Genomic DNA, 11,463 nt, shown 5'->3' with positions numbered 1-11,463 from the left:
TACAAGTCTTTGTCGTCCCCTCTCTTATGAATTAAGATGATGTTAGCATTCTTCCAAGATTCTGGTGCCCTCCTCGTCAGTGTGATTGGTTTTTCTAACACAATCTGTCCTCCATCTTTCAGCAGATCTGACGTTACTTGATCCTCACCAGCACCTTTGCCTCTTTGCATAATCTCCCAGGCTTTTCTAACTTCTTCTGTCATTACTGGTGAGATGTCATCTGGGTTAACGCTAGTTCTTACATTATGGTCGTGGTTGTCCCGACTTATATACAACTCCTACGCTACTCTAACTATCCTATCCATATTGGTAGTCACTTTGCCTTCCTTGTCCCTTAGAGCATACACCTGGTTTTTGCCTATACCGAGTTTTCTCTTCACTGCTTAGACGCTTCCTTCGTTCCTCAGAGCGTGTTCGATTTTCTCCACATTATACCTTCTTACATCGGATACATTACGCTTATTAATCAACTTCGAAAGCTCTACCAACTCTATTTTGTCTGTTGTACTTGAGGATTTCATGCTTTGACGCTTCTTAATGAGATTCTTTGTTTCCTAGGATAGCCTGCCAGTGTCCTGTCTGAATGCAGTACCTCCAAGTTCCACTGCACACTCCGTAATGATACTTGTCAGATTATCATTTACTGAATGAACACCAAGGCCGCTTTCCTTGGCAACAGTTGAGTATCTGTTCTGAAGTGAGACTCTGAGTTCCTGTACTTACCTTCTCAGTGCTAGCTCATTGATTGGCTTCTTGCGTATCAGTATGTGTCATTCTTCTTCAATTCTAGGTGAATTCGAGACCTTACCATTCTATGGTCACTGCACGTACCTTGCTAAGCACTTCCACATCCTGCACGATGCCTGGGTGTGCACTCAGTATAAAGTCTATTTCGTTCTTTTTTTCGCCATTAGGACTCCTCCATGTCCACTTACGGTTCCCTCGTTTTCGATAGCAGGTATTCAATATCCGTGAATTATTGCGTTCTGCAAATTTTAGTAATAACTCCCCTCAGGCATTTATAGTACCGATGCAATAATCTCCTACTGCCTGGTCTCTAGCCTGTTTCTTCCCTACTTTAGCATTCAAGTCGCCCATCAGTGTAGCATACTGTGTTTTTACCTCACTCATTGCCGATTCCAGACCCTCACAGAAGCTTTCAGCTAACACGACATACAATCAATTCCCTTACTTTGCAGTTGCAACTGGAGGTCACTTTCAGAAGGGTTGACAGGTGAGCTAGTTGGTACAAATTCATAATGAAATAATTGGAAGCGCAAACCAACGGGACACTTCTCTTCTCTTTGTCTCTTCTCCTGTGTCCCGTTGGTTTGCGCTCTCAATTATATCATTATGAGAAGAGGTCACTTTTTCAAAAAAAGGCAGCTGTAATTGCTTTTTCGCAAGAAGGACTTTAGGTCTCTGATTTGACATAAGTGCCTAACTTGAGTTAGTTTGACTTGCTCCATTAGTGTCCCCAAATTATGTCTTCACCCATCCTAAGATGCTTGTGGCTACACAATTGTGAAGGCATTGGACAAATATTCCATTTTTCCCAATTTCTGATGATTTTGGACACATCTTTTTAAACACTCCGTATGGCAGGCAACAAACAGGCTGCACACAAATCACTCTGAACAATGCCACGCTGCAGCAGCTGCCGGGTCGCAGAGAGACGCTGTCAGTTTTTGTTCGGAAAAGATTTCTCAACAAATGCACACACATATTCACTAAAAAAAAACAATATGAGGCATCCACAATACTGGCAGATCAAGCTATTTTGCAATTGTCTCCATGACTCGATATATATCTTGGTTCCATTGTAAGCGCTGTTTCAGTCTTTTGTATGCAGTAGGCTTTTTCTTCTCCCCCTACATTCGAAGAAACTTTTTTTTTTTTGACTTTGGACTTCAGGTGTTTCGCTTATAATCGGGCTAGCTTAGATTCTAGCAAGACCTGTAGTCGCACTGTCACCTAATTCTCTTGACGCTAACACTTTGGGCATACCTTCTCCGATATATTGAGATGGCCAAGCATGTCACCACTGAGGACGTCCGTGCCGGCATTATAGACAATCAAGTCAGCATCGAACTCGGCCAGAGACATCTGCAAGTGGCTGCACATGCGAAGATGGGAAATGAAAATGTTTGGAAAGCCTGCAAGTTGATTCCCTTTACTTGTTGCAACAGCTTATACAATTGAACTCATATATATATAATACTTCCTAAAAGAAATCATTGAGTACAAAGAAGCACTGTGTAATCCCCTTGGATATTTTTTTATGTATAAACTAGTTTCACATATTGAATTACCTATACATAGAAGTCTTTTTGATCTCCTTCAGATTCTGTATATCCGTTGCAACTGTAGAGGAGAACTAAACTATTGCGCTGAATTTGCCTAATAATTTCATAAAAGAAGGTGGCAATTGTATGCCCACAAATGTATGAAAAAAAAAAAGACAACAAGGAAAGAAAGAACATCCTATCTGCATCTGTTCTGAGTATCTCTCGGCTCTATCTTCCTACTGAAAACGTTCCCTGCGCATTAAGAAAGTATAATTCTTTCAAGAAAAGAAGAACATTGAGAATGTTAGTTTGCAGTTTCACAGTTCAGGTTCGACGGAACACTGTCTAGCTTCAGTTTATAGCTTCAACCAAAATGCAGAAGTAGTGAAGTGACTTGCAGGAACATGCGAATAGCACTTTTTAAGATCAAATCAAATGTAAATCGAATAGTCCAACAAGTGAAATGAATATAACGCCGTAAAGCTGGCACAGAAGTGAACCGAACATTCATTATTTTGTGAACTGTTTGTTAACACTGCCCATGACAACATCAACACGCCATAAACACTAAACAATTTTTCGCTGCCTCATATGTACCTACAACATCAGAAAGTTGCTGTCTTCATAGTGCACATTATAAGCACACTTATAGAAAGCTTAATGAGAATGTTATGTACTAAACAGTTTGCTAGCAAAGCTGGGATCCACAGAGCATACAAGGCCATGAATTAATTATGCTTAATTTTCAAAGGTAGCCTTGTAAGCCAAATACCATCTGTCCGGCACTAAATCTATTTACGATAAATTTCTCTAACAGTCTATGTTTGTAAACCTTATGCAGTCCTTTACTCCCTCATCCCATTCTTTTTCATTGTTTATCCAATATTCTTAAAGAAACACTAATGTTTTGAAGAACAAAGAGCACTGTTTCCTGTAACAGTGACAGACAATGCAGTAAAGTGCCTACGGAAGCAGTCAAATGAGTAGCGAGCGGTGACCTCACCACAAGCCATAAGATAACCATCCCCCACGTTGTCCTGAGGTCGCTATTACCCTGTAAGTGGTAGGCAAAGCAACTTGCTCTAAACACATATGAGAGTAAACATGAAAGAACAATGAAAAATAGCATGCAGTGGACAAAGAATGCCCCCTACACTTTCGTCACTCACTCGTCTACAAGCTTTAAGTAGGCTTCGTCCGACGTGCCTGGCCGTAGCTCAACCTTGCGACGAATGGCCCCTGCAATTGGTATTTCAAACGCACTTACGAAAAGCAATGCCATGACAAGGTTAAATGCCACAGCCTAATAGGAAATCCAATATGTGGACACACACATCGCATAGTATACTGATCACGCAGAAAGTAAGACCTTGCCGTCCCAGCTTTTAAGGCATATTTCATCCCGCCAAACAGCTACGCTTTCGAGAATTCCCAGTGGCTGAAATGACTTAAGTTTTATAGCATGCAATCACTAGCTGTCAATGTAACTGTTACTGATTACAAATCAATATATATTCCATACTACAATTACAAAGGCATTTTGTAATAGAAGATTAGTGCTCCAATTTCAATAAGCCAGGACTAGTTCAAGCCACATCTATCGCAAATTTCTCAGAAACAAAGGGCATACTGTGAGTAGTGTTACACATCTGCATTGCCAACCCCTTATTACACAGTTTTCTGCGAAGAGCTGCGCACAAGGCACTGATCTTGTTCCAGGTAACAAAGCAGGCTGCACCCATGTATGCAGACATTGTGCCTCAAGGATCTATTATAATATATACAGTTGAACCCTTTTATAAAAAAAACTGATGTAAGAGACAAACGGGTGCAAGAGACACCGAGCTGCCTGCATAGAAATAGGTGTCGATAAGAAAATGCATACGTGGTACCCTGGTTATATGAGACACTTCAAATAAGAGACGAGAATTGCTTCCCGGTGCATGTCTTTTATAAAGAGGTTCAACTGTACTAAGAAGACATTTACACGCTAAGTGTGACTTGACTGTAACAAGGTTCAGCTGCGGGTTGGCTGGCACTCTGCAGCGCAGCCAACATGCAGAGCCACAGAAAAGGTGGGTATAAAGAATAACGTGGAGCACTGTAGAAGAACAGGCACAATAACAACAAAAGAAAGCTTTCACTATGTACTTCCCTGCCCCAGCACTAGCTTTCATGCCAAGTTTTGTTCCCTTTCTAAAGTGGAGTAGAGGAGTGTAAAAAGAAAAGCAACCCTCTCCTCTCCTTCCGTCCACATCCCCAATCTCGTCGCCGTAGTGCCAAGCCAAGAACCTTACAGCTGTGCAAACTCCTGCATACCTTTGGCGTGTTCGTCATTCGGGTAGATCGCTCTGTTGTAGACGTCCATTATGTACACATCTTGGTCGCCCAGAAAGTCACGTTCATATCCATTGCCCTGCACCACAAGTTTTAGAAGTGAGTGGCAAACATCAGCTCAAGCTGCAAATCCAGTAGCCATCAATTGGTTCATCTGTGCATTTTATGTTACTCAGAAACCTAAAGATAACTGGCATCATCTGTCACTTACAGCTCAACTGAAGTAATTTAGAATTAACAAATAATAAACATTGATTTACTACTTTTACATTACTGTGGATTTCATTTACTCATTTTATAATATATTTTACAAGCATAAATAAATACGCTAGGCTTCTTTTTAATGTATTATCTGACATATAATAGAGCTGAATAACTTAGCTAATAATTGACTATTAAAAATGCAATTGAATTACAACCTTTTACTGCTGGTAAAAAAATTAACAACCATGCTACTCAACATACAGGGGCACAGCTGTCCATTGGTCAGCAAAGTAAAAACAATATGGTAGAATCTCAATGAACAGCTTAAATGCCACAACAACATCTTCACTGGTTGATTTTGTGTTTTATTAACGCAAAAGAACTTTTGTTACACCGCTGTCAACAAGTAATTTTGATCGGGGTAGAGCCCAATCCTGATTGGTTCCCATTATGATGCGGCTCGATCTAGATCAAGTATTTCTATGCAAAACTAACCCTTTTAATCACAATCAGGCCCAACCGAGATCAAGACAACCATGACTTGCGCATTGGGGCCTAGCTGCCAGATCGTGGTGTGACTGATATGTGATGTTTGGCTGATGTTTGACTGATGTCAACATGATCCTGATTCGATGGGCCCACGTAACAGCGACGACTGTTGATTGCAATCAAGAAATTTGATCCGCATTGGCCCTAATCATGATTAAAGATGCACATGCGACACCAGTAATGATCGGACCCAGTTTTTTCGACGTTTCCTAAATGAAGCCACTGAAGAAAACCATAAAAACGCTTTTTTCCTACAAAGCAGGTAATGTGACATATTCTCTTGCAACTTTTGCCTTCCACTTGTTACAAAGATTCGCACTGTACAACTGTGCCCTATATGGCCACCACTTGAAGCAGCAGGGCCTTGCTTTATTTTTAAACTAGCAAAACTTGTTCCATCTAATAACCATCATCTGGCTTGCCCCATACCACGATACAAGTTAACAGATACATTTAGTATTTACGTTCAACATACGTAACAGAGCTAAAAAAGTGCATGAAAGACGATGCAGCAAATCTCCATGCCCTTATTGCTGAGTGGAACTTTTGTTAATCTGAACACATTTACAAACACCCACTCACATGGTGAACTTTTTTCATCTAGACAAACTGAGACTCACAACCACTATGACTCGCTCCTTCTCTGACATGCACGTGCTTGAGTAGTCAAAACTCATTTGAATACAGATTGGTAAGCGAGTTTGAATCGGAGTGAGTCGTCTCATTTGTGTAGGACATAACTAATGTCGCTTAGCTGAAGGTGCACACACCTGACAGCGCCTGATGTAATCCATAAATTCATGAAACTTTCACAGAGTGAATGCACAACAGAAGCTGTTTAAACTAGGCTCAGCACGAATAGTAAATGTGAGGTTTAAAGCGAATTCAAAGTTACTGGTGATTTGCTTCAAATAATTTTTAATCGAATTCGAATAGTACATATCACATTGTAAGGAAAAATGAGCATATTAGTCTTTATCCAGCTAACCTGCACAATATATTCTTTTTTTTTATTGAAACATGGCACAAGCAAATGTTATTCTTTTTAGATCAAAGGAAGTAGAAGCAACTTTGCAGAGAAACAGGGTTTGACTTTCGATAGAATGCAAGTGACGGCATGTAAAATATGTAACATTTTAAAATCTACTATATTAAGAAAATATAAGCCAGTATAACAACCTTTAAACTTAAAAGACAAGCAATATTTTTGTCATGGCAACGCCTCCCAGAAAAACTATGCCTAGAACGTCACTTTCTTTTCAATTGGGCGCCTCCTTCCAGCAGGCAATCTATGAGGCTATGCCTCCTGCCTTGCGTTGCAACCGGCCACCGTGTGAGACCGCTCGCCTCCGTATCGCTCAGTCACGTGACATCACGGCTGCTCAGAGGCGACTGTGAGAGCATTGTTGTGTTCATAGAAGGCGGTCGTCGGAGACGCTCGCCTTCGTACCCAAGGAGAAGAGAAAAGTAGAGGGTAGGTCAGCGCATTCATGGCTCACGCTCCAAGCATAATTTCTTTAGGAGGGGTTGGTCAGGGTAATAATGTCACTTAGTCCTGACATTGACAAAGAAAGTGACGAAAACGTCCAAAATGAAACTATGTATTTGGCCGAACTTGTGGCAGGCAAACGCAAAGTCGGATTACAGCAATATACACTAGCACTGATAGCAGCGAACTGAGCATCAGCCATTCATCAACTAACAAGCGATGATGCGCGTCGGCATTTATGCATGAGCCACCGAATGTTCTAGCACTATCGCTAGCGGCCACGTAAGTTCCAGAAGAATCTGTAGGGTTCCTGTTTTGGGCGTAATCACATCGGCAGGTTCTACGATTATCTCGATGGTTATCTCTCTACGATTATCTCGTGCAAGGCAGCACTTACAGGTATAATGGGGCGATGACAAGACCTTAGAAAAGAGCATGGCAATAGTGTGTTCATTAACCTTAAAGTGAAACTTCGAGACAAGTGCGGATTTTTTTTTTGTAAAAGTGTTTTCACGGTACAGTATTTGGCCACCACAGTGGAGCCACCTTTACAGTTACCTTTACTTTGTGAATATATTGAAATTCACAATAATTTAAATTCGAGTCAAAGCGAGATTGAATACATTATTACTCATTTGAATGTTAGAAGTGTCCAAATAATTGCACAAGTCTAGTTTAAACACTAATTTAGGCATGACAGTAGGTTTGCTTTCAAAATAGGCATGATAAAGCTTTTGAAGTGTATATGAAATACCCACATTGCATTCTGTTGTCCGTTGTTTCCCAACACATGAGAATACCACAAAGACCCAGATTTTTCTTGAACCATTGAGAAATCAAAGAACCGTTTGTGAGTTTTCACTCAGAGAACTTCGATATTGGTTGCAAAGTGTTGACAAACCACTGTGACAGATGCAATGTTGCCTGTGGTACACTTGTCTTCCAAATTAGTCATAAATTAGTGTCAGAATCTTTGCTTGAATCAGCAGATCGTTCACGCTTTTAAACAATGTAAATAGTTTTCACATCTTATTTTCAGGCATTCCCGTAACACGGCCTCTCTCGAGTGGAGGTTGCTGCTGCGCTGGTACATTAAAATAGCACCTGCCTCGCGACCCTCGGACACAATTGGGGCTACCGATGAGGCAATCGCGCTTATGCCATATATCTTATTATAGTGTCAATTCAATGAACACTGCCACTAATTCGTGTTGCACGCATTTCACTTCACCCTCGTGATTTTAAATATTTACATGCTTTACCCGCCATAGGGCGTGGGTTAGGCATTTATAAAGCCACGTAATAGCGTCATAGTTCACATCAACACATCACTGCAAGCCATGCATCATTGCTATATTAATGTCATTTCTCGTAGCACTCTTTGGCCAAGCATGGCCCTTGCACCAATAAAAAACCACATATCATTATAATAACCATTATCATTGAATTGGCAGATTTAAGAAAGTTAGTGAAACATTGCGCTGTTAACATTAGAAACAAAGTAAGCCGATATGCATACACTTTGAAATTAATGCAAGCGCTTGGAAAATGGGAGTGACTTGAACTTAAAAGACATGATCTGCTGTGGTGCACTAAGATAATTGACATGCTGAATTAGTCAAAGGAATGCTGGTGCACCTGAGGGGCCTAATGATCAACCCGCTTTTGCCACCGTCTTGTTGGGCAGGACGCACCTGATGCGCGTCCAAATCGACCACGATGACGTGCTTGATCTTGCCTCGTCGCCGCAACTCGCGCACAGCGAGGGTGATGTCGGCGTAGCAGCAAAAGCCACCGCCTCGGTTGGCGCTCGCGTGGTGAAATCCGCCGCCCAAGTGGATGGCCCAGCCGTGATCCAGGGCAAGTTGTGCGGCCTGAAATTAATACTCATCGTCATCTAGCGACTCTTCAACTCCCATACTTTTAACAATTACAGCACTGTACTCACTGGAATGCGACACTATTTTTTAAAATGTATTGATTGGTACAGGCAATAACTCACAATAGCAACGTTACAGCACATGCAAATTTGGTCACTAAAGTAACATTGGCTCAGATACAAGTGTCTATAGTCGGGTACAACTTTAGAAGACAGAAGAGGCCCCGCCCAGATGACTGAAGCGCAGCAGCCAATTCGCTCCGCAACTAAAAAAATAGCCCCGCTAAAAAAATTGTGGCTGCTTCTAAAACACGTATTTGTCGGTATAAGTAAGATTTGTGTATTGTGACGAGTGCTTTGGTAAAACTGTAATGATGAAATGTTACAGCACATGCCGGATCACACATGCCAACAAAAAATGTCCCTCACAGATCATGCTCGATTTGAAAAGTGGCATAGAAACACATTTCAATGCTGGTACATCTGAATTCAAACACTATCGTTACCTAATTATCGTTAGTGAGCTCAAAATGCTCATTTGGGCAGCTAGACGTTTACCTATCTTATCACACTGCTGCCAACGATCAGTCGTTTGCGCGCTGAGCTGAAAACAACGAAGGCATGCATGTTCTCCGTCAACAGGGTCATCGGCCGTCCGGCTCATGACGTCACTGTTTAGAGAAGAATGCTGCTGCCTTCTAAAGTTGTACCCGACTATATTCAAAATTACGCTGATATGCTGTGAACTGTAGCCACTGAGATTGAAAGCATGAAGAGAGGTGATCAAGAGCTCCCAGGCCGCGCTGCCCAGCCAAGGAGCAGTTGCTTGCTGTTATCAGGGTGCTGTCATCTTAATCATGCCTTGGCGCATGCTGCTGTTGGGCATTTGAGTGGAGAAGGGTGTGCATTCTTCTCCCTTTCATGCTCTTCTTGATGAGAAAGTGAGGAATAAGCAAGGTGCATCATGTTCTTTCACTGTTCTCTCTTCAAATTTTGCTACCATGCAGCATGTAGAGACACGACAGTGCTACGAAAACTGATTCCTCATGCTTGAGGCAGTATTTAGCTGGACGCTGTATACATTACCATGACTTTCGGTTTCCTGGAGAACAATATAGTGCGTTTAACTTTTCATTGGCACAGCAGTGGCTCTCTCAGCGACCCGCACAGGCCAATTCGCTGCATACGAGCATTGTCGGGGCCCGAAATGTATTCAGAAGAACTTGTGTTGAAGCTAATTAGAATATCTTAGTGGAATAAGCAGCGCTGCACAGTAGTAACATGCAATGACGAACCATGAGAGAAAATGACGCACCATATTTATTCCTCACTTTTGTATCAAGGAGAGCAAGAAAGACTGAGAGATGCACCCCCCCCCCCCCCTCCACACACATGCTCAACACCAAGGTGTGACTGCGATGGCAGCCCCTCAGCTGGGCGCAGTGGCCTGAGAACTTTTGATCACCCCTGTACATTACTGAGCCCTTTCGCATATCCATCTGTGATTACTGTACATGTTTTTGTGAACGTGTTAACCCAATTGATGTATTCAAAAGCTGTTACAAAGAGTCAAGTCAAGTCAAGATTGCACATCATAAAGTGGAGGAAAACGCTTCCTAGGTGGTTTTTCTTGGATTCACTGTTGGTCGACTTCGTATAACTGTTACTAACAAAAGGTCATACTTCTCAGTTCACGTGGTTTTCTTCACTCAGGTTCAGCTCATCGATGATATTCAACTATGGATGCATACACCTTTAAAAAAATAAAAATAAACTAACAATGTAATCATGAGAGAGCCATATCAAACTTCTTTGTTTAGTCACCTGCATTGAAAAGAGGGACACCAAAATAACAACCCTAAGTGCCCAGAAAGAGCAGTGTGTCGCTATGTATGGACTTCAATGTGTTATTGTCCGCATATTACATGGTGTATTTAATATTCTGTAGTTACAAAACAACTCCCCAACAACAAAATATGAGATGGCGGCACATGCACAGAACAAATACCTTAAGGAACTTGAGGAATCCAGCAGCAGAGTTGACTAGTTTCATAAAGGAGCAAGACTAATCGACTTTGCCTGATTCAGCTGAGAAGTATCACTATTATGCTTTTGAATGGTTAGGCACCACTTCTCAGCAATACTAAGACTGGCCCATGTAAGTTTCATTGCTACATGCCAAATATCGCACGTTTTGAACGAGGAGTTGAAACAAATGACAGAAAGCAGCATGTTCTGGCTACTATTATAAGTGCGAACTTGTTCTCATAAGGTATGAAAAACTTAGAAAGGAAACACCACATTAGTGAAGCAAATAAATAAAGAAATACATAAATTAAATAAATAAATGGTCAATGGGCAAGTTTCTATAGCATACATGTGTACAAGATGTGTTCAAGAAACTTCCCCCTCTCTCTCCTTAAATGTGCACAGTAGCCAACCTAATAAACTAAAGTGTTTTTCAGTTAATATTCTATTTTTCCTTTATTCACATTCTCATTGGAAGCCTGTCACCTTCCTTAAGGGGGGCCATGACACAGCCACCAAACAGCTTGTGATTAACTAGAAGTAGAGGGTCTGTTATGCCTATATTGATATGAAAAGTGGCCATAAGAGTATTTCTGTGCAAAACAGGCCCTAGAATTTGCCGGTTGTAAATCTGCCTACCGTCGGCGACTGCCATTTTATTTGCCATAGGTACCTCTTATGACACATGC

At 41.4% G+C, this 11,463-nt stretch overlaps 1 protein-coding gene across 5 annotated transcripts in view; it reads right to left on the bottom strand.

Annotated features, from left to right (window-relative positions):
• The window catches only part of HDAC11 (Histone deacetylase 11), a 39,283-nt gene that overhangs the window by 14,506 nt on the left and 13,314 nt on the right, over positions 1-11,463 (bottom strand). For all 5 annotated transcript variants that reach the window (XR_012895421.1, XM_037425085.2, XM_075895932.1 and 2 more), the window contains exons 5-8: positions 8,562-8,741; positions 4,608-4,704; positions 3,458-3,527; positions 2,008-2,116 (exon numbers count right to left, since the gene is read on the bottom strand). Coding sequence is in view for 4 of the 5 variants with exons in the window: in XM_037425085.2 (XP_037280982.2) it covers positions 2,008-2,116; positions 3,458-3,527; positions 4,608-4,704; positions 8,562-8,741 (456 nt within the window). In the remaining variant the exon portion in view is untranslated. The remainder of the gene's footprint in view (positions 1-2,007; positions 2,117-3,457; positions 3,528-4,607; positions 4,705-8,561; positions 8,742-11,463) is intronic.

This window comes from Rhipicephalus microplus, chromosome 5 (genome assembly GCF_043290135.1).
Source record: "Rhipicephalus microplus isolate Deutch F79 chromosome 5, USDA_Rmic, whole genome shotgun sequence".
Taxonomy (NCBI): Eukaryota; Metazoa; Arthropoda; class Arachnida; order Ixodida; family Ixodidae; genus Rhipicephalus; species Rhipicephalus microplus.
Note: the sequence above shows the minus strand (reverse complement) of the source record. Positions and strands in the feature narration are given on the sequence as shown.